Source organism: Homarus americanus, unplaced genomic scaffold (assembly GCF_018991925.1).
Source record: "Homarus americanus isolate GMGI-L3 unplaced genomic scaffold, GMGI_Hamer_2.0 scaffold53233, whole genome shotgun sequence".
Classification (NCBI taxonomy): Eukaryota; Metazoa; Arthropoda; class Malacostraca; order Decapoda; family Nephropidae; genus Homarus; species Homarus americanus.
Window position 1 is genome coordinate 657,982 of NW_024751660.1, and position 26,718 is coordinate 684,699.

The window sequence follows — 26,718 nt, forward strand, 5'->3', positions numbered from 1 at the left end:
GTGTGTGTGTGTGTGTGTGTGTAGAGCATAGCGAGTAAGATGATAACAGCTGAAATGATAAATAAACTGCAAAACATATCATGTTAAATGTTCTTCAGATATTATGTACAAATGACCAGTTTGAAATAAAAGTTATATATAAGTTGTTAAAATTCTCCCAAAACAATACAGCACACATTAAGCCAAGCAAAATGTACTTCAAATCTGAACCAACACCATAATCTTATCACTGTATACAGTACAGTACTCAAAATAAACTTAATTATCTATCCAGATCTGAAGCTTAACTGGTGGGATAGTGTGGTTATCCCTGAAGGTGATGGTGCAGTGTGGTGATGGTACATAATACAATGTAGCTTTTATATTTACCTTCGTTACGGCCTGTTGCGCCTCAGAATGGAGGCAAAGAGCTGACCTCAGTACCACGGCGGCAAACCGTTAAGTGTGAACCTCCAGTTGCCCCCGTAGAGTGTAAAGGTGCACTGGTCCAGACGGGATCCCGAGTATCGTCCCTGAAATAAAATAAAGCAGATATTAACAAGTATACACATACGTGTGTTCAATAAAGATTTGAGCAAGCTTCATAAAAATAAAGATGGTGGACTCGTGTCAATTACAGTAACAACAGGCTGGGAAATTTTGATCATCAATTAAAGGGCACACAAACATGACACTTCTCAGTTTAAAGGTCCTACAATATCCAGACTGGCTGTAAAGGCATTGTATCTAAGAAATAAATACTGTACTGTATTACTGTACATGAAGCGGACAGAAATTTAGATAGACCAAGACAAAAGATGAATACACAAAGACATTATAGAAGATCCTTAAGACTGCTAAGCCAGCATCAAGAGCTACAAACATTAACCCAAAGTAACAGTACTGCTAACAACACTCACAACAGTATAAGTAAAAAAATACACATATAATAAGTGACTGTTACGAACTAAAGCAATAATTATTTTTACAAAGAATATGGCCAAAAATCTATTTGAAAATTCTAATATTGTATTAAATTGAATCACTGCAAAAGCTTGGTCCACATTTCATTAGTACTGTAATTCTATCTCTATATAGTATTTGCACAGTACACATAAAGAAAAGTAGAGCATGAACACCCTAGTATTAATTATTTTATGGGATTGGGAAAATTAACTTTCCTTTTCAAAACTTCTGTGATGCTGAATCTTATATCCTGTACAGTATAATTACAGTTTCCAAGGTACAGTACAGTATTCATGTCTTATCTTACTTCATGTCTAATGATTGTGATGACAAAGTACAGTTATATAAATTTATGTCTATACAGTACAGTATGGCATATGTACTGTAAAACCAAACAAAATTAAATGAAGTCTCAAATTATTTACATAACACACGTAAGGCACTGACCATCACTAAGGTTTATAGAATTCAATTCTCTAATCAAACTTGCCTCAACCAGAAGACTTTCTGTGACACATGATGGATTTATACACTTCTAAACTGTTTTCCCAATCTATGGGATGATTATTGTTCCTTATATGAATGAACAGTGCACTGCTTTCAGATGCTGTTCTAATATTGTACTTGTGCTGGTGTAGTGGGTAACTATGGCTGTGCTGTGTAGAATAAGTATTGTTGAGGTGAGTATTGAGGTGATGTGGGGGGTGATTTTGTTTGTGGGAGTGACTGTTGTAATATACTTAGTGACAAAAATGTGTTTGTCAGTGCGTATGCGACTCAACGTTCACGTGTCAAGTATTGGAGATAAATCATTTCACAAAATAGGAAACTTGACGTTGCTCACAGTAAGTTTTCTCTAATCTGATAAAAAAACAGTAAATCACCACTTTACTTCATAATAATCACCAGTGTTATATACTGTTTAATGTTGTATATATTGGTAACTGCATTGTTCTGTACTCTGCAACACAGCAGTACTGTAGTGTTTTCTTAAAACATTAATGTTATAAAGTATGGTAGTACCTGTAAGTTAGTGAACAAATTCAGTGCTGGAACAAAGGATTACTTAGTAAGCAGTAAGCAGCATGTGGCCTCGGCACCTTTGGCAAATTTAAGAAAAATCATTATATAACTCTCTCACTTAAGCTTCAACCAAAGAATTGTAAACAGTATGATCAAGTAGGCTGAGCTAATGCCAGTGGTTTGTTACAAATAAAATCAGACAATGCTAATTTCTGTCACTTTGCGTAACACATATACAGGACTTGCCATTCTCTTTGTCCCATTGATTTTAGTTCTTATATTAGATCCCAAATCTTCAAGAACATTCGTCCAAATAAGACACGTCCTGTGAAGAAAATGCCTTAAACTAGAAGTTTAGTGGTGCTCCTTTCGAAAATCATTACTGTACCATTAATTTATAACATTCAATCTCTTCCCTGATAACATAGGAAATACGAAAATCACAACACAAAAGAAAATCAAAGACTGAATGAACTTTACTAACACTCAACAACGATAATCTACATGACTGAAAATTATTTGATACTCACCTATGGGCTTATTATCCCATATATCATGAACACGCCATACAGGGTATGCGTGCTTTCCCAATAACCGTCAGTAAATAATGGCGAGAATTAACCTTTCTGGTTCCATGTCTGGAAATAATACTGCTTCACTAACGACACTGAGGCAGGATGAGCTTGTCTATGGGCTGATCAACCTAACAGACGGCGGGCAATCTGTTGTGAGCCTCTTCCAGTGTGGATCTGGGTACCCCCCACGATACACAACGGGGGGTGAGCCCGTTCCACACGTGCTGAGAGCCACCAGGCTATTGACAATGACACTCTTAAGAAGAAGTGGTAGCTAGTATGAATGAAGCTGGATGACACGAGAGAGAGACACTGCTAATACGTTCACAGAGTGGAAGTGAGTGAGCATGTCTGGTGATGTCAGTGGACGGAAGGACACAGTTGCCTTATACCGTAATTTATTTTATACTACCTACATTTCAGCCGTATATAAATATTTCACAAGCTAGCAGATGTTCACCAGAGGCAATTTAAAATAAAATATTTAACGTTTTTACAAGTTAATGAAAGAAAAACAAATGGCTATATTTAGTGGGAATATGGTACCCGACAACTGTACTTTCCCAGCAATCAATACACGACTCTGGTGCAGAACCTTCCATGTCTGTAACCTACACGGTGTGTACACTGCCTCTTACACACTCACAAGAAATATTTAACATACTCTTATCATTTAATGTCCATAACAATATGTTTTATCATGTACGCTGACATTTCAGGGATAATAATTGGAAAATACTGGGCTAAGGTTCATGATACGTTCTGTATAATTCCTACAAGCCTAATGAACAACTCACAACGGGACAATTTGATAACACTATACACACGCTGCTGCAATAAATTAAATTTGCCCAAAGCAATATGCTTACATTTTAACTAATCTAATTTTAATTTAATTTTGCCGCGGTCAGTGACTAGTTTATGGATACAAAGCGAGACTAAATATATGTACTGTACAAGCTGATTAAAGCATTATCTTCCTGTGTATAAAAATATTTTAAAGTGATAAGCTGGTTATTACATGTGACAATTACACAATTTTACAAATCTATCTATACCATCTTTATAAACAGACGTTAACACCCAATTTGGTGGTTAAGTGAAATACGCAATTGAGATTTAAGATACAGCATTTCAAAACGTTAATTTTGTGAATGAGAAACTTTGTCAATAAAAAGAAAAAAAAAGCTGCAGAAGACACGTAAATTTCACGAACAACGTTAAGAATACCATGAAAAGGCAGATATAAATTTCATGTTAAAGAGATGAGGAAGTAAACAGGAATGTGAAGAAACAAAGAATACAAGTGAGATTCTGGTCATAATGTAAGAGGTAATGCAATAAAAAATTTTAGCATGACTGGAAATATAGATGAAAGGGAGCAAGAAAAAAAAAATACTCGAATTCCTCGAAAGATCATAACGTCATTTGGCTTGGGGAATCCCCCCTTTCCACCTTAAGCACAGTACTGTATAACACTATACGTGGTCCAAAGTTTCGTTTTAATACAGGCGAAATTAACAATTCGTGTATTTTCTATATGTAAAGCTTCCACGGTACTGTACTGTACAGTATCCTGACGAGCTTTACTCGTGTAATGAGACAAAACTCACCAGAAGAGGTTATTACATATAGGTAGAATATTTATAATAGGAGGATGTAAAGACAGGAAGTTTGGTAGCGTGTCTCGAGGGTGTGGGGGCTCAGTACAAGTGTAGTATATAAAACACTAATCCGTGTTACAGCTTTATTTTGCTAGTTGCATAGGAGGAATTAATGGGGGGACTCGTACACAGGGTATGATAGACTATGATATGTTCGTTTAACTTCACAAGTCGAATGGGCACTTCACTAAGTCGATCATTGGGAGGTCCGGGATCACTGCACTTCTACCGCCTACACAGCCAGCACTTGCTGTTAAACGTTGAATTGACAGCACTTAGTGTGAGACCTCGTTGCCTTTAGCGACGGGACAGGGGACGTGGTTGCTGGCCCTCCTTGGTCATCAGACTCTCCCTGACGAGAGGAGCTCCAGCCCCTATATATTGGAGGAGCCGGAGGGTGACCTCTCCTACTTAAGTGGGTGTGTCTTGACCGGGTTGTTGGGTTGGGTAACAGGGGTGCTGGCTGATTAGCGGGTCCTTGATCTCCCTTGGGTCAGGTCTGGACAGTTGTTTGCCCAGGAGAGGTCATGTCGCAAGACAGTAGTGCTTTTTAATTTTTACCGCCCGGTTGGGTCTTGGCCAGGTGTGGTTTCCTTAACACGATTATATCGTAGGGTTACGCAAGTACTTAGGCCGGGGTCAGGTCTTGACCTGCGGTGTGTCAACCTGTGGTGTTAGGGTACTGTACTAGGGTTGCCAGATGGCCGCTTCCACGGCCAAATTTCTCTACTTGGCCGCAAAAAATTTCGCCTGGCCGTGGAAAATGGATGGTCACGGCCAAAATATTTGGCCGAATTTTGTAAAACACGTAAATTCCTCATGTAGTGGATTTTTAAGACAAGTCTAGCAGATTTTCAAATTTCTCAATTAAAACGCTGGCTCAGTGACCTCACCTCTTCACATGATTACATGACCTACTGAGCTGAGTGACCTTATTAGTTACTACCCTAGTTGTTAGTTCTCATATTTGAGTTGTTCAGGCTGAACGTGTCCAGCATATGGGTTAAGCTTCAAAGCCTACAAAGCCATCTGAGTTACTTTCTGAACTTCTGAGTGCTAGTTTTCAAAATGTCCACTAGTAAATGGAAAGGGTCCTACGACAGTGGTAGAAAATATAACAAATCATGGGAAGAAAAATACGTCTGGGTTAGTATAGCCAGTGATGGAAGTGAAAATGGTCCAGTTCCAAGGAAAATGTTGCAGAGATTTCAAAGTAACACCACACATGATGGAGCTATTCAACTCTACAAACATGTATGAAAAGGAAGAACCAGGGGACGATGACTTACTGGAATGAGCCAAGGTGGATGACCAGACAACTTAAACATGACATAGGAATAAAAAAAGGAATATATAAGAAATTAAAGGGAGGGGAGGAGCAGCTCAGAAATAGGTATAATGAAAGGAAAGAGAGACTATGAAATCAAAATAGCAAGAGAATCCATGGCAAATCCCAAGGGATTTTCCAGGTATATAGAAGAAAGGTCAAGGAAAAAGTTGGGCCTTTAAAGTCAGGGAGGGGAGAAGTGATAAATGGCAGTGAAGAAATAAGCAAAGCATTGAACAGCTACTTCTAATCAGTTTTCACAGAAGAAATTCGCGAGGAAATTCCAGAGATGGAACAGATATTTAGGGGAAAGGAAGAAGAGAAATTAAAGAATATCACTATCAGAAAAGAGGATGTTCGTAAGAGGATAAATAAACTAAAGGAGACAAAATCCCCAGAGTCGTATGAAATTTTCCCTCGAGTCTTGAAAGAGTGTAGGGAACAGATTAGCGGACCACTCGTAAATTTATTTACAAAATCATTAGACACGGGAGTTGTGCCAGACTTGTGGAAACAGGCAAATGTAGTACCCATATTCAAAAAGGGAGACAGAGCATGAGCATCAAATTACCGGCCGATCAGTTTGACGTCTGTAGTGGGGAAATTTCTTGAATCAATTATAGCAGATAGCATCCGAACGCATTTAGAGAAAAGCAAATTAATCTACGACACTCAACATGGGTTTACAAAGGGAAAATCTTGTCTAACAAATGAGCTGTCATTTTTTAGGAAAGTCTTCGAGGTAGTAGATAATGACGAAAATGACGATGTTATTTACTTAGACTTTAGCAAAGCATTTGACAGAGTACCGCATCAGAGGCTTCTGAGAAAAATTAAGCCTCATGGTATCGAGGGGAAAGTTTTAAATTGGATAAAATCATGGCTCACCGATAGAACGCAGAGGGTCAGCGTAGATGGTGTTAAATCTGGGTGGAGCCGTGTAACCAGTGGGGTTCCCCAGGGGTCAGTACTAGGCCCACTTTTGTTCATAATCAACATAAACGATCTAGATACTGGGATCAGCAGTGACATAAGCAAGTTTGCGGATGACACCAAAATAGGGCGGCAGATTAATTCAGGGCAGGATGCAAATGTATTACGGGAGGATCTAAATAAACTACAGGGGTGGTCTGAAAAATGGCAAATGAAATTCAACACCAGCAAGTGCAGCGTACTTAATATTGGAAGAACAAATACTGTCAATGTATACAGCCTTAACAACATCAACCTAGAGAAGTCGACTTGTGAAAGAGACCTAGGGGTACTTGTAAGCCCGGACCTACGGCCTAGAAAACAGTGCGTTAATGTTCGAAATAAGGCAGAGTATTGGGTTTTATATCTAGAAGTGTAAGTACAGGTTGACAATCCCTTATCCGAAATCCTTGGGGTCAGAGGCATTTCGGAATTTTTTGGTTTTCAGAATGGTTATTAATTTTTTTTTGTATTAGCCCACCCAGGCACAAGTCACTGACCCACATTGGGGCCTGGGAGGCGAAAATATAATAATAATAATAATAATAATAATAATAATTCATAGGTCTAGGTCGTGTTTCTCACTTTTTATCTTTTTTCATTCTTGTATTTCTTTATTATTATTATTTTATTAATACAATATTATTGTTATTATTATTAATTTTATTATTATATTTTCTTATTATTATTGCTATTATTATTATTTTATTTTGGTGTATTTTTATTACAATTTTTAATTACTATGAATAATAATTATTATTATAATTAGTATTACTATTACATTTTCGCCCCCCAGGCCCCGATGTGGGTCAGTGATCTATGCCTGGGTGAGCTAATCCCTGTTAAAAAAAAAATTGCTCCACAAAAAAACTTTCGGTTTTCAGAATTTCGGATAAAGGGTTGTCAACATGTAATAAGAGTGCAGAGGTCTTATTGCAACTATATCTTGTGCTAGTCAGGCTGCACCTCGATTATGCGGTTCAGTTCTGGTGCCCCTATTATAGAATGGATATCAATTCACTAGAGTCGGTGCAGCGAAGAATGACAAAAATGATTCCGGGACTTAGAAACCTTCCATATCAGGATAGGTTAAAGAAACTAAACTTGCATTCCCTAGAATGACGAAGAGTGCAGGGACATATGATAGAAGTATTTAAGTGGGTGAAAGGAATCAATAAAGGGGATATAGATAAAGTTCTTATAATATCCGAGCAGGATAGGACTCGGAGCAACGGATTTAAGTTGGATAATTTTAGGTTTAGGAGGGAGATAGGAAGGAACTGGTTCACAAATAGGGTGGTGGACGAGTGGAACAAGCTTAGCAACTTTGTAGTAAGTGCTGGAATGCTGGAAAGTTTCAAAAGGAGGCTGGATAGATACATGGATGATTGAGAGTGGTAGTAACTCTCGACAGGAGCTGCCATGCACAGGCCAATCGGCCTATTGCAGACTCCTTATGTTCTTACGTCAACTGGTGTTATCAAGTTCTCCACCATTACCATGATCCACCACCATTTGAGAATAAGATAAATCTTCACTGTAGATTACAGATACTGTATTATGTTTCTGTAATTACATGTATTGAGCTCTCAATTCTAAGTGAAAATTTGGTTTTATTGCGACATTTTAAGTGGATATTGTAGGGTAGACTTTTATTTTGTGTGGATTGCAAAAATAGCCATGTATTTTCCATCCAAAAAGATTTGGCCGAGAGATGGTGAGAGTGTTGGCCGTGAAGCTTGTCGTACATCTGACAACCCTGGTCTGTACCGTACTTGCTATTATATGTGATGAAATTTTGGGCTGTAAGCTTTGGTCTGATATTCAATCATTACACTCAATAGCAACACCAAGTACAGTCCTCTCTATCAGTCGAGAGCACCTGGGAAGCTTCATGCCATTTCTGTTTTAATTCCATTTCCAGAGGTTCTGTCTACCAATCCTCAGTCATACCCCGGACGAAGACGAATGCAAACATTAACCAAATAATTCTGAGTCTTTGGTTAGGCTAACTGCTTGTGAGGTTTTATGGATGATTTTCACCCATTTCGTCATTCCTGTCCCATCGCATACACTACAGCATTCATTCTTTGCATCAATGAAAAAAAATCGGTGGAGTAGCAACCTAAACTTTCATTTGGTTTTGTTAGGTTAGTTTGCTTTGGTTGTCTTGTGATACTGGCCACAATTTACTCAACTGCCTCATTGAGATACTGTATAGTGGTGTTACTGACAAAAACATGATGCTATGTGAGGAGATTAAACATTTCATTCTCCATTTCCAGTTTTTTGTGCCCTACAATTGGATTTACTTTTTTATTTCTTGCATTACAACAAATTCGGGCAGGAATGCAGTTTCTGGGTACGTCACTGGCTAAACCATTAAACCCTTAACTACAAATGGTGGTCTCTCTCTCTCTAATTAAAGAAATTTGACAAAAACCATCACAGAATCTACCGGTACAGAAAAATTTATTTAAGGAATAATTGTGGTCCATTTCAAGTAACACCAGACAAGTTCTTTCTTAGTTTTAATTCTCCAAATGAGGTGTGTGGTCTACCTGCTGTTTCTTATTTACATTACTGTTTTTTATTTTTTTACGGGGAATAGCCCACCCGGGCACAGGTCATTGACCCACCAAAAATCCAATTATTTTTAGCAGCCATATCTTAAATATAGATAATGTCAAAAGTCGGCTCTCTGTTATCAGCAGTATACAACTAGAGTATACAGTACACTAGTCCTAAATTCTCAAGAGTATCATGATTAACAGAATGTTACTCGAGACAGACCCTTGACGGACCACTTCTTCCACCTCAAATTCCTCGCCATTTACTTCGTGGTTTTTGAGCCTTTATACTGTACTGTACAATGCCATATCCACTCGAACAAGACACTCTCGTCTCTACCACTAACTTTCTCATAGACCACGGCACTACCTCACATGATACCCAGTCAAATGCCCTCCCTAAGTTTACAATTACAATATAGGAACATACAGTTCACTTAGAATCCAAAGCTACTTGAAAAAAATTGGAAATATAGTACAGTATAGCCAAACCCTTAATTGGGGATTCGAACCGAACTAGTACAGTACTGTACTGTATTATATGAACCTCATCCTTTATACACAGAATAGGTCCAAGAACCAATTGCGCGAAAAAAATAAATAAATTGGGGACTTGCATAGACGATAAATACAAACACGAGGAATGTGAAGTCTATAACACCAAAAACAAAAGACAATCAAGCTAATATTCATGGTCATAAAACTCCCAATGAGAGGTTCATCATTACTTTTTATGCTAACAAAGACTGAAATCACAAATTTATAGTTTACAACGAGACACCACACTCGATGCCACGGAAAAATTATCAACTCAATATTTAAATCTTCGCCTACAAAGCACGCTATATGATAAGTTTTTCACTATATTATACCATGTAATTTCCCTTACCTTTCATGCCCTGTCCACTACAGATGATTTTTCATTGTATAGTATATAAAGAAAAATGTTGTAATTAAAAAAAAAAATAAATAAATAAAAATGCTTAAAATAAAATGAAAAACTTGTCCAATCATTTTTATTACTTACTATAATCCAAACAACACCCATGGAAAATATGAAAAAATTCTATAAAGTCCTTCGGGTACTATTTAACTGTCTGCTCCACTATTAGCTACCATATGGAATCCTCAGGGTGCAGGACAACTAGTACCCAAATACAGGGTATACGCAAAGTACAGTCACCTCTTATGAATTTGTTTACAATACACATGAAGTCAGTTAAAATTTTCAATCAATAGAAATGGAGTCAGAATAAATGATAATTCATTGGTACAAAGGTAGTACAGTCAAATATGGTATTAAAATCATACAGGGTGATAAAAATTATGCTGCTGTGATTTGTTTCTCTTCACCTTGACCCCACAACCCGTGCTGTCTATCCTTGCTTGACTTGGGTTGAGCAGATGCAAGCAAATGTTCAGATGAAGATGTACACCTGAAGATTATCACGACCATTGCATTGATAAAGATGCCTGTACCACCCTTAATAGTCATTATTAGTGCATAAGAAGTATCTATATACAGTATACTGTACCTAGACCAATTCTTGTCCCTCAGAGATGGCTGCCTGGGCACTTAGAATGGAAAGAACACCTGCGGAACACCTATAAGCAACGAGAGAATGGATTGCCACACTTATGACGTGAAGTGTCACACTATCACATCAACATCTGGAGGGCTAGGGAGGGCTGACTTCACGGTGATCCCTTGTCATAATCGTTTTTACACCGTCGGCTCATTAGGACAAAAGCCAGAGGAACTTGTTTTATGCTGTCTTCACTGCATTGATAGTAACTGATAAAATGTTTGGCATACAATTAAGCAGGTGTTACCTGCTTGTTTGCTATAAGCCCCCGTTTATGCGATAATTGCCTGGTTTGTGATAGGGATGCAACGGAAGTTTGATTTTTACGAAGTTCCGGTTCCTGCTAGAACTTCAGTCAAATAACCAGCCGTAGGCAGAAATTTTTACAGTGGTACTGGTTACGGTTTCATATATTAAAATATAATTTACTGTTAATGCTTTTTATTTCTAATGAATAATGCAGCATAAAAAAGTACTGTCTGGTTAATGAGTACCGATTGTTTGTGTAGCAAAAAATCTATTACGTCTTAAATCACATTTATTGTACAGTACTGTATAGTACACTACCTCAAAGAGGTATCTGCCAGAATGGGTCTGATGACTTCCGAAATCCTACATGTAACTCGTGATGACCCAGGAGGGTTGATATACTGATCCTACTACATTTGGTAACCGAACATCACATTAACCCTCTCAGTCTCGGAGCCTGAGACACATATGTGCATGAAAACTTACGCTCCGCCTCTGAGATTTTTGCCAAAAAAATTTAAGATTATTTTTTAGGGCTCATTTCACTGCCATGGAATTGTTTTATTAATTGTAATGGGGTCTCTTCTAGTGTAAAATTGTCTGAAAATTTGTATGAAACCATAAAAAAATTTAACATTCTTGAAATTAAAGCCACTTTTTTCGAATATAAGTTCAAAAAGTAGGAAAATGCTTGGTAACATTTTGATTTCCATTCACATTTTGCTTGTATTATGGTGTTCATTGATATGTACTATGTACCAATATAAAGAACAAAGCATGTAAAATATCGTGGCATAAGGAAAAATAATATAACACAAAAACTCATGGAATAAATAAAGGGCCGAGCGGCACACCCTCCTCTCGCTCTAATGGCCAGAGAAACACTGGCTTCATACTGTGCTCATGCACACGATGACCAAGACCGTCTTGGGGAAGGTAATAAGGCCCACAAAAAGAAAATGACGTCTGTCAAATGGCATCCAAAGTTCAGTCAGTTTCACAAAATAGTTTTTGAGTTATTTGAAAATATAGCCCATTGGACGCCACATTGGCATCATAAGGCTGAGCGTAAGTTTTTTGCATTTTATTTTTGACGGCACAATGGCGTCGTGCAAGGCTGAGAGGGTTAATTACGCCGATATAAATTCACATTGCATAACTTATGTTAAACTGTATACCAAAGTAAATGCATGCATAGCAGCCATTTTTTGTATTATGAGTATACTGTACTCAGTTTCACTATTTCAAGTTCACTTTCACAGTCAATGCATGCCACATTGTCTTTTAACTGGTCATAGTCGGCAAAAAGATCTTTGGATGCTTTGTAGCACGCTAAAGTTATTTTGTACATTCACAGTGTTATTGTCATTATGATAATCGCTTTCATCATGCTGTGAGTCACTTTCATTGTCGACAGGTAAGTCATAATAGTCTCTAAAAAGATCTTCCGATGGTCCGTAACGCGATGTATGGTTTTTTCTGCAATCATGCACGTCACCTGCACCATCACCAGTAGCACTTGGATCACCATAATCAACACTAAATTCACCAATAGAATCACTATCACCAAGCATTACTGGGGTGTCCACGTGAGTACTGGCGTCAAACACACGCTCAGGAGTTATGGACTCCTAAACCCACACCAGAAAGCCTTGCCTCATTCTAGTTTTGCTCTAATATTGGGCAGATATTGCAAAGCACTTCTCTATGTGGATACGAATAACATCAATATTAAGCTGAAAATACGTTCCAAAACTAAGGAGGAGGCAGCATCTGGGCGCGCGGATTGGCCGAGGAGCTGTGAGATAGCAAGGAGAAATCCACTGTGATTGGCCGCCTCGGGTGGTATGGTCCGAGGGAAGCACGCTGTCATTGGCTCGCCCTCCTCTCGCTCTGAATGGGATGTTGCCACTTTCTTGAACTGAGCGCACAGCCTGATACGTAGCTCCGGGCCTGAGGCGAAATCACACCTTATTTTTTAAGGAATTTCAACCATATTTCTATTTCAGCTAGATGGTTACATTCAACGCCATGTAGAGGAAGGGTGAAAATAGTGATCACTGATGCACTGTACCGGCATTTACTAACATCATTATTTGAAGCTAATAATATTATAGTATAATAATGGAAAAACGTAAACACAGTTATATATACAAAAAATATTTATTTACAAGTAAATAAAAAATGTTATAATTCGCTGAGGTCGGCAACACCCGCATTGCCAGCCTCTCCCTGCTGTCCCAGCGTCTGCCCGCCCTCACGCAGTCACGGCAGCCAGCCAGTCCTCTTCCACCCACATTCCTCCACTTGAAGACTTGTATTCTGACAAAAAACACAAATGAATTGTCAGTCTTCACCACATCTCGAGCCATAGCTCATACCACCTCTGAGCTTGTCCAATAAAACTTTTTTTTTTCCGTTAAGCTCATCACTATTCTTGATCTCTCGGTCAGTTTAGAGTCTTTGCTAGTAATATTTGCCTTTGATGAGGCTGGCTTACGTCCCCGAGCCATGTGGAATGCACGTGGGAGGGCAAACAGAAGAGATAATCACAGTAGCGTTCACAGTACGATAGGCACATGTGGACTGAGGCTTCTCGGAACAGCGGGTGTCGAAAATGGCGCAAAATTTAAATTTTTGTTTTTAAAGGATATATATATATATATATATATATATATATATATATATATATATATATATATATATATATATATATATATATATATATATATATATATATATATATATATATATATATATATATATATATATATATATATATATATAATTTTTTTAGTAAAAAAAACACGAATGGTCAAACTGCGAAAAACACAGGATTACTGTATATTATCTTCAATAAACTACCTTATTGCTTAGTTAATACAAAGAAGCAAATAAATTTCAAATGAAAAATCAGACTGTCTTTTTCTTTTATAATGAAAATATAAATGTATTGACAGGCATGTGTGGTTTGCTTTTGAACAATATTGTAGTTCAATGTTGGGAAACAATGCATTAAATAAACAATAGCTAAATAACCTAAACATTTATATTCGTAGTTTTAGTTTGACAAATCACTTTAAAAAAATTAACATAGACCAATAATATACTGTACGTACTAAGATTTCTGAATGTCATGTACTTAAAATAACTTGAACATAATTGTCAATGCTATAACAGTACATGAGCACTTTTATGAGCAATTTCAGGATTAAAAGTTATTTCAAGCAATTTTTCAGATATTCGAGATAGTTTTTGAAGCAGTTTTATTGGATGATCGTGTTCGTCAAATTTTTGATGGTTTTGAGCAAGATTCTAACACACATGGCACCTGGGTCCTCCAAACTCAACTCTCTAACCAGTCTATAATAAACACTTTCAGTCCTCCTCCTCGTCAGCCACTCACAACTCCACAATCGTTTTTCTTCAATTTCTCTCGTCTTGTTTTAATAAAATAAAGACTACCACGATAGGCTGCTGCGTCATCTACATTCATCTTGCCTGGTTATGTTCTGTCATACATCACCTCACACTGCAGCATTCACCTGTTTTTTTTCTTGCTGTAGAAACTAGAGCAAGAGCTACCCATGTGACCACAGTTTGAAGAAACGAATTGTATTTTTTGCTTCAAATTAATTACACATCAAAGTGCTCGTTCTGGTTCTGGCTGGAACATGATACAGTGTTATGTTTCCAGTGTATCCCTAGTTAGTGATACCTTTATGGAACACACAGACAGATACACACTCTATTAATAAATCGTTTATTATTATTATTATTATTATTATAACAATAAAAAAAATAAGGATGAACATCAACTATCACAAAAGTGGGTACAAGTCATCACTAAGGTGGGTATGAGTCATCTCTAAAATGGGTACAAGTCATCACTAAGGTGGGTATGAGTAATCTCTAAAATGGGTATGAGTTATCACTAAAGTGGGTATGAGTCATCACTTAAGTGAATATGAGTCATCACTAAAGTGGGTACAAGTCATCTCTAAAATGGGTATGAGTCATCACTAAAGTGGGTATGGGTCATCACTAAAGTGGATACAAGTCATCTCTAAAATGGGTACAAGTCATCTCTAAAATTGGTACAAGTCTTCACTAAAGTGGGTATGAGTCATCACTAAAGTGGATATGAATCATCACTAAAGTGGGTACAAGTAATAAGAACACAAGAAAATAAAGAGTCTGCAATAGGCCGGTTGGCCTGTGCATGGCAGCTCCTGTCGAGAGTTACTACCACTCTCTATCATCCATGAATCTATCTAGCCTCCTTTTAAAACTTTCCAGCACTTACTACAAGGTTGCTAAGCTTGTTCCACTCGTCCACCACCCTATTTGTGAACCAATTCCTTCCAATCTCCCTCCTAAACCTAAACCTATCCAACTTAAATCCATTGCTACAAGTCCTATCCTGCTTGGATATTATAAGAACCTTATCTATATCCCCTTTATTGATTCCTTTCACCCACTTAAATACTTCTATCATATCTCCCCGCACTCTTCGTCTTTCTAGGGAATGCAAGTTTAGTTTCTTTAACCTATCCTGATATGGAAGGTTTCTAAGTCCCGGAATCATTTTCGTCATTCTTCGCTGCACCGACTCCAGTGAATTAATATCCATTCTATAATAAGGGCACCAGAACTGAACAGCATAATCGAGGTGCGGCCTGACTTGCGTAAGATATAGTTGCAATAAGACCTCTGCACTCTTATTACGTACACTTCTAGATGTAAAACCTAATACCTACGTATATGGAGCCGATTGCGAGTTTTTGGGAAAAAACGTAGAAACTATAGCATTTTTTCGATCGCATGGTGTTCTTCCAACCTCAGTAAAGTGTACTAAAAGCAAGACTGAATGTAAATATCGCAAAGACCAACATGTGGCGGTGTAAGAATCTCAGAATGCAATGACGAACAAGAACCAGGCCAATAAGGTAAGAAATAGGCGATTCCATCATATGGTGAGTCAGTTAGGTTAGGTTAGGTTTTTATTTTTCTACTGTTTTTTTTTATTTTTTAGTTGCTTAGTCAATTTTTTTCGGAAAACGTCAAATGAAACAAAAATCTCAAAAAACCCGGCTAATTTCCGCCAAATATGAAGGTTATATTCGGTCTAAACACAAATACACTAGAGAAATATATTTTTTACTTGCTAAAAGTGAACGGTGTGACAATGATAATTTACCAATAAAACATTACTGAACTATCTTATTGTTTACTAATGTCTGTATAATTGTCTTGCTCATTAACACTGCACTTAATATACAGTAGACATTGTACACTTACTATACAGTAGACATTGTACACTTATTATACAGTAGACATTGTACACTTACTCTATAGCCAATAGTCTTGCAGGTCCCATACAAACTTATAAGTTATTAACTATATGTTAGGGTGCCAATCCGGGCAAACATCTTATAATACTTAACAAATGATACTTGAAAAATCTAAAATAGTATACATTTCCTGTTCAAATGAGTGATGGTGTTTTATTTAAATTACATCATTCTGTAATGTGGGAGGAGGAGGACTTTGACCCACAGGTGTTGCTTCTATCAGTGACTCATTACAACTAATTAACAGCCATAATATTTCCATTGAGTGTATTTACCTGGACTGACGACCGAGGCCTTCTTATTGAAGAAATTTTGGAGGTTGAATTTGGCCTTGGGAACATAGAAGGTTGCACATGTATGGATGGGAGACAAGTAATCCGTCCGTCTGCTCCGGGACACAACAACACAGTGGACTAAGGTCTTCCCTACCGCATTTATTATCAACCTCACTTCTTGATAATTCCTTCTTTTTCCTTCAACTGGTAACCAAATTATCGGAAATTATCACCCAATTTTAAGCTTAATGCAATATTAAATATTAATCATGTGATTTATTCTAAGCACTAGTATATTTGGCCTCGGTACTGCTCCAGCTGATGCGGAGGAATTCAAGAGCGGGAGATTCAAATTTCTCAATTTTCATAACAAACTTTCGTAATGCAAATAAAACTAAATTTATAAGAGTAATGTTTAATACTAAATATTATATCTATTATTAAAAGGCTTTATCTGATTTTTTTTTAATAAATTAATGGGGCCATTCAAAAAAATACATAACGCGTTTTTCCACCCAAATTTATACCCCCCATCCCCTGTAACACCAAGTCAAACCTCCCTAAAATATTACGGAACACAACCCTGAACACCACCACCCCCAAACCCCCCGGACTCACAACACTGCTCTAGATCACACCAACAGCTGAATAATATGCAGGGGTGGGCAAAACTCATAAAATTCGCACTGAAGAGCGATTTTTTTTTTGCGAATTTCTATGGTGGGAGTAAGTGCAAAAGTGATTAGCATAGTCGTATTAGGCACGGGTACCGTTAATAATAGGCTTGTCTTGTTATGTGCGAGGGAGTAGTTATCATCACAACTATGACCGCAAGCAGTGTGATGATTAATAGCAGGAAATCATTATCTGTACCTGTCACAAGCGGGGGTACCACAGGGCAGTGTATTGGGCCCGCTGTTGTTTGTTTGTTTCATAAATGACATGCCTGTTGTACACTCCTCCATACAAATGTTTGCCGATGACTCCAAGTTATTTCGGGAAATCAAGAACCATACGGACTGTGAAGAGCTGCAGAAGGGTCTCTGTGAGCTCCAAGAATGGTCGAAGAAATGGTTGCTGAGATTCAGTGTCACGAAGGAGGCGTATCATAATTATGTCCCAACGGGATGAAGAAACTGCACTATTTGAGACTGAATGTGAGAAGGACCTAGGTGTGTATGTTGACAATGAGCTGAAGTTCTCGGGCTCTTGCGAGAAGAAGGTAAATCAGGCAAATAAATTAATTATTGGGTCTTAAAAAAAGGTCGTTCAGATATCTAGACAGTCTGTCCCTCGCAACGATCTTCAAGAGTGAAGTGCTTCCCCATCTAGAGTACTGTCACCCCGTCTGGTCCCCGAGATATGCTAGGTTCTGTCAGTTGGTTGAAAATGTTCAAAGGAGGGCCACCAGACTGGTGCCTGCACTTCGGCACCTCAGCTACCCTGAGAGATTGGAGCGCCTGAACTTGCCTAGCTTATACTACAGACAGGCAAGGGGCGACCTAATTGAAGTGTATAAGCATCTCAAGGGGCACTACTCAGTCGAGTGTCCTTACTTGGAGTTGGCGGACGCTCGCCACACAAGGGGTCACAGCTCAAGATTGACGAAGTCGCAAGTCCAGAAAACCGTGAGGGCAAACTTTTTCGGAGTGAGAGTTGTGAACTCTTGGAACAATCTACCAGAGAGTGTTGTGACGGCACCGAGTGTGAGCTCTTTCAAGACAAGACTTGACCAACACTGGAGCGGGTTCAGGTACATTCAGAAGCCGGTGCATGCCCAGTATTTGCCAACAGTGCGTGACAGAGACGTGACCGATCGCCCGGGCGGCTAGCGAGCCGATCTTTTGGTGAAGAGGATAAATGAAAAGGAAAAGTAATCAGAGACGTGACCGATCGCCAAAGTGGCTAACGAGCCGATCAGTGGCGAAGAGGATAGAAGTAAAAGTAAAAGAACTACAGTAGATATATTTTCCTAAGTTGCTGCTGCTCTCTCTCTCTCTCTCTCTCTCTCTCTCTCTCTCTCTCTCTCTCTCTCTCTCTCTCTCTCTATATATATATATATATATATATATATATATATATATATATATATATATATTATAGCTATAGTATTACCAAATGACTGTTTATATTACACATGCGCATAATAGCCTATTTTGTAAACAACTACATTAGTAGGCTTAACTGTGTGGATACAGCATATTGTATAATAAGCCTTCGGTACACAAGGAGGCCGCCTGGCCGGTACTGCACTAGTTTCTCCAAGTTGTAAACGCCTGGGACAGGAGACGAGCGCGAAACAAGTACGTAAAAGCTTTCTTATTTCAGTATTTTATTAACACGTGTCATACGTTAAGGACATGAACATCTGCAGATCAAGGAAGAGGGAAGACGGAAATCCGGCCGCTGCACTCCCCTTCCCGGGTCACCCCAAGTCCACCCCTGCAACTCAACTGCAGGTACTGTAGGTAGCTAACTTATCGCCAGCACTCTGTGGGGCTGATCGTATGGTTACTATCAAACAGTTACTGATACAACGTGGCCTGTTAGCTCAGTTGGTTAGAGCGCCGTGCTAATAACGCGGATGTCGAGGGTTCGATCCCCTTACGGGCCAAGGTAGACCATCTCCCGGGAGGAGCTGGAGAGATCTTTTTAAAACACCTCCTTCCGCTGGCCTTGCCAGCTATCAGGATCATTGATAGCCCAGTTCCCACTCTGCAATGGGTTGGCGATAGGGAAGTCATCTAGTAGTAAACCTTCAAATTTACCTGATGGTAACCTGGATATCATGCCATCAAGTAACATGGCTGATCGATACAAGCGTGGAACACTGGTCATAAAACGGTGATGATGATATGAAAGAGGTCAGGTAATATGTCCGATTGACTGATGGAGGTTAACGGTCCTGAATTTGTGCTGGAGGTCTATCATAACGGAACTGACGTAGTGTGGCAGCCCTACCTGCAATCCGCCCTTGTGTACAGGTTAAATTAACGAGGATACTGAGAACACATTAGTTTTTATAATGGTATGCTTTATTACTTGCGTGATTCATCATCGTCGTTTTACGGCCATTTTCCACCCTAGTGTGAGTTAGCTGTGGTTACCTGATGGCAGCTTTCTAACACCCTCTCCCCATGTCGCTCTTGGTCTACCACTGGCTCTCCTTCTCTCCACAGAGATAAAAGTAAAGAAAGATGAAGGCTGAGCTAGACCAACAGTCACCAGGTGTGGAGGAAGGACCAGTGTACATATTCTCCAAGTGTTGTAGGATGAATATTCCTCGTAACTGGAGCTGCACCTAACTGGCTCATTTAAGCTAAAACACAAAAATAAAAGTTCAAAAGTAACATGAAAATTACACTTAAGACTTTTTATTGCACCACCTGCTCAGTTCAAACAATTAACCTTACTTTATCATCTTCAACAATTGTCGGTTGGTTGGTGATAGTGGTGACGCTCTCATCTCTTACCAATAGTCAAGGGTTCGATCCCGGACATGCGTGACCTTCACTACCAAACACCACAGGTTCTCCGGTTTCCTCCTGTACTAACACCAGCTAGACCAACCACCCGAACAGCAAGTAAGATGATAAATAGCGAAAGGAAAAAAGAAAAAGACATTTACGGGAAGGTAAATTGAAGCAGTCAAGGATTGATAAGCGATGAGAAGTGACATCCGTGGGTGACCTCAGTCAATGTCAACTCAACCACCAGCACCAGCGTCCCTGCCGCCAGACCTACGGTACACACAAACAAGACAGGTCAGCCAGGAGAGTGTTTCTGGTCAACCAAACATACAGTACAGTACTTCATATAGCCAAATATGTCCCAGTCTTAAAGTGAAGTGCTCCCATATTATGAGTGAGACAATAGCACTACAAATATGATGTTCTGTCATGAAACAGTACTGTATCTTCTGAACCAATAGAAGTAAATTGAGTAAAATGCATCTTTTGCATACTGGGCGGCGAGCGTACACATAGTATAAGTAAATAAATTAATTAGACTGTAGGTTGTGAAGGTACTCGCCCGCCCACAACATCGATTATTACCACCAGACAAACAAGATCTACCTTCGTTCAGGACACACGCTAATAAACTTATCTAAGTAAATAAACATTTCAGTTTCTTTTAGTTAACACTATAATTCCTGTTCCTTGCCATTTTCTATGAAAAATAAAATTATTCAGAGAAAACTTACAAAGTGCGAACACTGAGAAGAGACCGAAGTAATCATTCAGTGCCAGAGGACGCTTGGCCCCTATGAGGTCAGCACCTGGGGGACCTAAACACGCAGTGCCGTTGGGAAGTTGTTCATCCATCCATCGGTGGACCAGTCCTTTGTTCACCAATTCTAAAATTCTGAAAGTAAAGTCATGTTTTATATTATGAAACTGAAATCCTTTACAGTGTTCAGACAACAGTACGTGGGCAGGGATTCCTTGTTTATTTATAATTAAATAAAATCATCTCATTAACATTTTTACCTGTAAGTTAAGTTCACGTCCTGTAGAGCGCGAGCAGGCCATGTCTGTGTTAATAATTCCCTGACTTTGTTAAACTTCCATCGTTTACTGTAGTTGTTGGTAAACTTATAGGAATACTTTACCCAAAGCTTTAAGAGAAATAATTGAAGTCGTAATAGAAGAACAGACAGACTGCCCCAACGACTAGTAAGCTGATATGTGGTGAAAATAACAGGAAAAAATAAATAAAAATAAACCACTGATAAGATTTCCTTCATTACAAGTTAAGGCAGAAGCAGGTGACTGAGAGGACCAGCTGGTGTGTTTACCTGCAGGACGGCCACAACACTAACTAGTCATTTCTTTACTGAGGTCAGCTGATGAAGGTACAGGCAGTAATATTAACAGGAGCTATAACATACCCTCACACTTCTATTCTATCACTACAGTATATTAATAACTATAATATTTATTCTCTATCTACTTTTATAGTTAATGTTATCTCTCAGTCTCTCTATATCTGCATTGTACTGGATCTCTCTCTCTTGGACGAGACCGGGGTGGGGAAACTCTGGAGGTCGGTGGTCATGAGGGTTCTTCGGGGCCACCTGTTATTTTCACAGATACTGTAATAATAACTCTTGTAGATTTAATGGCAATTAAAGTTGTGTTGGAGTTGGTTATATAAGAGCGTACAGTACATACCGTGTAAACGTCATCCAAATATTGCATATCAACACCTCTTGAGTCTCCAGTTAAAAAACAACAAAATATTGAACTCGAATTTGGTGGCGGACCACTGTGAGACCCTCGGCCGGGGACCACAGTTTCCCCGCCTATGCTCAAAGACAAGGCGACAGCAGAGACCCACTGAAGGTTGGCCTTGGAGTAGATGGGGTGTTGGTGCTGGAAGGCAAGAGCCATCGGCATGGACATGAAGTCTTCCCTCGCCATGTAGAAGTTACACTCTCCCGTGGCGCTGAAGTCCTCTGACATCACCTGGTCACAACATTAACTTAGATGTCAACATGTGAGGAGTTTAACACCTGTAATATCACTTGATTAAACTATTAAAATAACGTCAACCACTGAGGTGTAGATAATTAGATTTGTTTAATTTCAGGAACAGATACATATACAAGTACAACAAGGGCAGATGTGTACTGTATACATGTGTACCATAGGTCTGATAGTCCATTAGGGACGTGCAGCTACAGCAGTGAATTATCGACACATGTTGGTTTGTACACTGGACAAAGTCTTAAGTGTAAAGGTGTTCATTATAAGGTAACTCTCAGAATAACGACTACAGTATACTCATTATGTTTACAGTGTAGATCCTATGTTTATTATGCAGGCGAAACACTATTAAACCATAAAGGAGAACATTACTAAGGGAGCAATTGAAAAGTTGCCCAAAATATATTTTTCATTAAAAACATTATTTATTGGCCACTCATACAAACACTGTAATTAAAAGGTATATTTTATGGCCACACACACAGGCCTCAGATTCACCAAGTAACTGACCCATTGACGGCAGCCAAGAATGTGTTACATATGTAAAGGGAAGTCACAATTAATGTAACCCTGAAAATACTATTGGTTATAATCACATTATACTGTAGGTGTAGTCGGTTATCACGATTGCGACGCTAAAGAAAATAATATAATCATTTACGATTACAGACGTAAATAAAAGAATGTACTCGATCCTGTTTACGACTATTTGAACAGGTGTAATAATTAATCGATGATGATTAAAGATTATGAGTACCCCATGTGTGGGCGGTAAACATTCTGGGGACACTGATATTTTCAGAGTAGACGACATGGGAAGAAACCTTCTCTTATAATAGACAACTTTCAATAAATCCAGGTGACATAAAACACCATGTTAAGGACTTCACTCACCTTCTTCATAGTCATCTTATCACAGACAGCTGCGTATTCACCAGCACCGATGTCATGACGGTAACTATAGCAGTCTGTGATCCTGGCCGAGTGTCCGTCCCACAGTGTCTTGTAGATGCCGTCTGTCGCTTGCTGGAGGCGTCGGTTGTAACGTGTAAACAGTGTTAACGTGAGGCGAGCCATCATCACTTGCGAATTATTTAATGTTATTGTTAAATTAAGGCTAAAAGAAAATATATAAGAATGGCTGAACTGTCAGTATTGGGACATCATATTAACACAGCTTTATGTCTGTGTAGAGCTATCGTGTTTTGTGAAGGATTGAACCGTCAGTGGATGTAAGAAACTCGGTATAAAACTAAAACATTTAACAAACTAAATTCAAAAACTACCATAATTACAATTAATAAAAAAACATTAAGAAAAAAAATCTGGGCATAATTTAATGTAAAAAAAAAAAAAAACATTAAAATGTGAAGATCAATAGAGTATAAAATTTAACTACCTTTACAGATGATTAGTTTCAAGAAAATTTCATGCACATGTTAAGACGGAAGACTCGTTGGACTGTAAGAACAACGGTATCAAGCAGAGAGTAAGTAACGGGGATGGTTATCTCGGGAGACACGTGAAGAGAGGTGTGTGAGGGAGAGCGCGTGATAGGGAATGAGAAAGGTGTCAATCAAAGCAGGTAAGGTGTGGGAGCTGTGTGTGTAGTGAAGGCTGGTGATGACGGGCCGGGGTGATGGTGGTGATGAACTGGTGGTACATCCCAAGACAGTATTGTGGTGTTGTGAGTTGGGATGAGTGAGGTGGTGGTAGTGAGGGAGGGTATCTTGAAGTGTGGGCCACGAGCTGCACTGTATGTAATGTGGATATTTGGACCATAAACCAAAAATTTCCTGACAGTAATTTATAATTCCCCAAATACCCCTGCAAGGAACCTTCCAATCAGGAGCCTTCAGGTTAGGTTAGGTTTGGTTAGGTTATTTTCACGACCACCTTGGCCTAAACAGCGACAAAATAAAATAACAACAGCAGCAAGAGACAACAGATACACAGGGACTCACGTATAAGATCTGGTACAAGAAGGAGCCTGACTCTATAGCCCAAGGCACCTCCTGCTGGTTCACCAAGTCCTCGGTACTGTCGATGGGGAGCCGCACCTGACCATGAAACATAATGCGTATGTGTGTGTGTGTGTGTGTGTGTGTGTGTGTGTGTGTGTGTGTGTGTGTGTGTGTGTGTGTGTGTGTGTGTGTGTATGTGTGTGTGTGTGTGTGTGTGTGTGTGTGTGTGTGATTTAGTATCATACGATCATGTGGATATAAACATTTAAAGAAAGTATTCTATTGTTACACATCCCTGACTGAATACCCTGGAATAGCGAGCATCGTTATATCTCAATAGCTCCTTAATACTCAGATCCAGAAGCAGAACCTAACCTAATCTAACCAAACTAAATCTAAAAAAACAGCCACAAATTTATGGTGAACATGTGTGACTGTTTCAGAGACTAAATATCCCCACCATCAGTACCTTTAAAATGAACACAAGAAATCATTAACTGAGGGGGGGGGGGAATCATCTTGAGGCTTCGTCAACACACTGACTCCCTCGACAGCCAGAACAAGGATGATACAATTATCTTAACCAAGGAAATAAGACGTTGAGGGACCTATCAAGTACTGTACGTGACTCATACAGCCAGCATTGTTATACGTACAGTAAGTGAAGTAATATGGTTCACGGAGAGAGAGAGAGAGAGAGAGAGAGAGAGAGAGAGAGAGACTCACCAGGGGCACGGAGAGCATGGCGGTGAGGGTGCCGGAGAAGACAGAGACAAAAATGAGGCAGGAGAGGAGCCAGGAGGCTGTCATCACCCTCCTGCTGTCGCTCTCTGGCAGCCAAGGGTTACCTGTGCCGTGGGAAATGTCTGCCATGTTAAGGTGTACGATATTTGTAATTATTTAATCCACAAATAAACTGTCAGATGTATTGAAACTAGGATTAAGGAACATAATTATGTCATTAAATCGTAGAACACAAACTGTTATATTCACTTATACTGCAGACAAGAAGCACACCGGGAGGGCCGGTATACAATACACAGTTGATCATTTTAACAACCAGCAACAGTACACTCAACTTTTATTCAGATAGATAAAATATCTAACGGAGTGAAGAACTGAAGGTACACTACACTACACTCGCTACAGAAAATATCTGCCAGGCGGTAGCTGTCTGAATGAGCACAGCGACTCCTGTTGTCTCGGTATAGGGTTGTTAAAATCCTTCGTCCGTTGTCATATTGTCTAGCCAAAAATTTACAGATACTTTTTGTAGCTAGTGTCAGTGCCGGATTTAGACCTGTGGAGGCCCATGGGGTGGCGAGTGAAGCGAGCCTAAACATCTGGGAGTTCCGGGGGGCGCTGTAAGCCCCCCGGGAAAATTTTGAAATTTGAACACTTCTTTGGAGAATTTTGAAGCCATATGCAGTTATATTGAGGAAATTAAAACATACTGTATATTTATTGATAGTGTACAAATTCCCAACACACACACAAAAGTGAGACATGACTGGAGTCATTCATGTGGTTTCAAGTCGACCAGCCCTGATATGTGGAGGCCCCTGGGCAGCTGCCCACTTTGCCCATTCCTGAATCAGGCCCTGGCTAGTGTAAACCAGACTCTAACTACAGTATAGCAGCGAGCTGTGGTGGTGAGGTCTGGACCTGACTGACCCAACCCATTACCGTACCATACTTGGTCAGGTCACTAGTTTGGACCGGAGTTTCTACGTGTTGTCTCATTCCTGGAGGACATCATTGGGCATCAAACTGCATTATTATTAAAGAGGAGCTGATACACAGGTGTTTGCACGAGCACGTAGAAATTTTCAGCATACTGTAAGTAATTTTCAGATTTGTTTTAGTTGTAGAACTTCCGTGAGACTAGACCGCCTTGTTATGCTTTAAATGTCTGTCTGTGTCGTATAAGGTGCGTTTGATCTTACATAAATGTGTACTATTCAGCTGGTGACAATATTGGTACACAACAACTAAACCCTCACTTTGACTAGCTAGGGTCCTGGTGAGCCACATAACATGGGACTTGTTGCTGTACTTCCTCCTCGTCTGTACACCTCCTTCCTGCCTCTGCGTCGTCGTCATCAGCCTCTCGTAAGGGCTCAGGTACAGGAACACAACCAGGATCAGCCAGGTGAGAATCAGACTGGCCAACAGACACAACCACACCTGACCATCACATAGACAAAGGTAAGTGGACCATAATGACAACATATCACTGTTGTTTTACTACTGCACTGCTATTACTACTACTACTACTATTAATACTATTAACTCTCTTTTACTTCAGTGATAGCACTTTTAATACTGCTACTACTACATTTACTCTGCGCTTACTAATACTCTTACTAATACTACTACTTCTGTTACTTTTAAGTGGCCTCCACTAATACTACTGCTACTACGGTTACTACTTTTTTCTCTTTTTTTAAATGGCCTCCAGCCTCCCCCAATAGCCACACCTTCGCCACCATTTTATAACCTTAATATTAAATATCCTAATACATAAGTAGCTATGCTAGCTGTGTTGAGTTAGTTGAGCCGCAGATCTATGCGGCATTCAGTGACTGTTGCCTCATAGTCAATATCTGCAACTGTTGTCGGCTTTGGGGCCGAAGCTCTCGTTCCCCTGAGGCAGAGCAAAGCCGATCGAAGGAGAGAGAAGGACAGTCGACATCTCATCCAGGCTGTAACATAACTTCTGGGC

At 39.3% G+C, this 26,718-nt stretch overlaps 2 protein-coding genes and 1 non-coding gene across 4 annotated transcripts in view; 1 reads left to right on the top strand and 2 right to left on the bottom strand.

The window, feature by feature from the left end:
* The window catches only part of LOC121854810 (ornithine decarboxylase 1-like), a 43,473-nt gene extending 26,778 nt beyond the window's left edge, over nucleotides 1–16,695 (bottom strand). Inside the window, exons 1-2 of one of the 2 annotated variants that reach the window (XM_042349605.1) lie at nucleotides 16,541–16,695; nucleotides 370–512 (exon numbers count right to left, since the gene is read on the bottom strand). The gene's annotated coding sequence lies outside the window, so the exon portion shown is untranslated. Of the gene's footprint in view, nucleotides 1–369; nucleotides 513–2,498; nucleotides 2,896–16,540 lie in introns of those variants that run through there. The other variant, XM_042349606.1, reaches the window with a different exon arrangement.
* Nucleotides 16,696–19,080: 2,385 nt separating this feature from the next.
* On the top strand, nucleotides 19,081–19,154 carry Trnai-aau. The gene has a single exon. It is a non-coding gene; the product is annotated as a tRNA-Ile (tRNA).
* A 422-nt stretch (nucleotides 19,155–19,576) lies between these two features.
* The window catches only part of LOC121854811 (probable glutamate receptor), a 9,741-nt gene continuing 2,599 nt past the window's right edge, over nucleotides 19,577–26,718 (bottom strand). The window contains exons 4-11 of the mRNA XM_042349608.1: nucleotides 25,997–26,180; nucleotides 24,720–24,841; nucleotides 23,994–24,089; nucleotides 22,924–23,055; nucleotides 21,881–22,008; nucleotides 20,745–20,905; nucleotides 20,169–20,280; nucleotides 19,577–19,859 (exon numbers count right to left, since the gene is read on the bottom strand). Coding sequence (XP_042205542.1) covers nucleotides 20,189–20,280; nucleotides 20,745–20,905; nucleotides 21,881–22,008; nucleotides 22,924–23,055; nucleotides 23,994–24,089; nucleotides 24,720–24,841; nucleotides 25,997–26,180 — 915 coding nt within the window. The 3' untranslated portion in view covers nucleotides 19,577–19,859; nucleotides 20,169–20,188. The remainder of the gene's footprint in view (nucleotides 19,860–20,168; nucleotides 20,281–20,744; nucleotides 20,906–21,880; nucleotides 22,009–22,923; nucleotides 23,056–23,993; nucleotides 24,090–24,719; nucleotides 24,842–25,996; nucleotides 26,181–26,718) is intronic.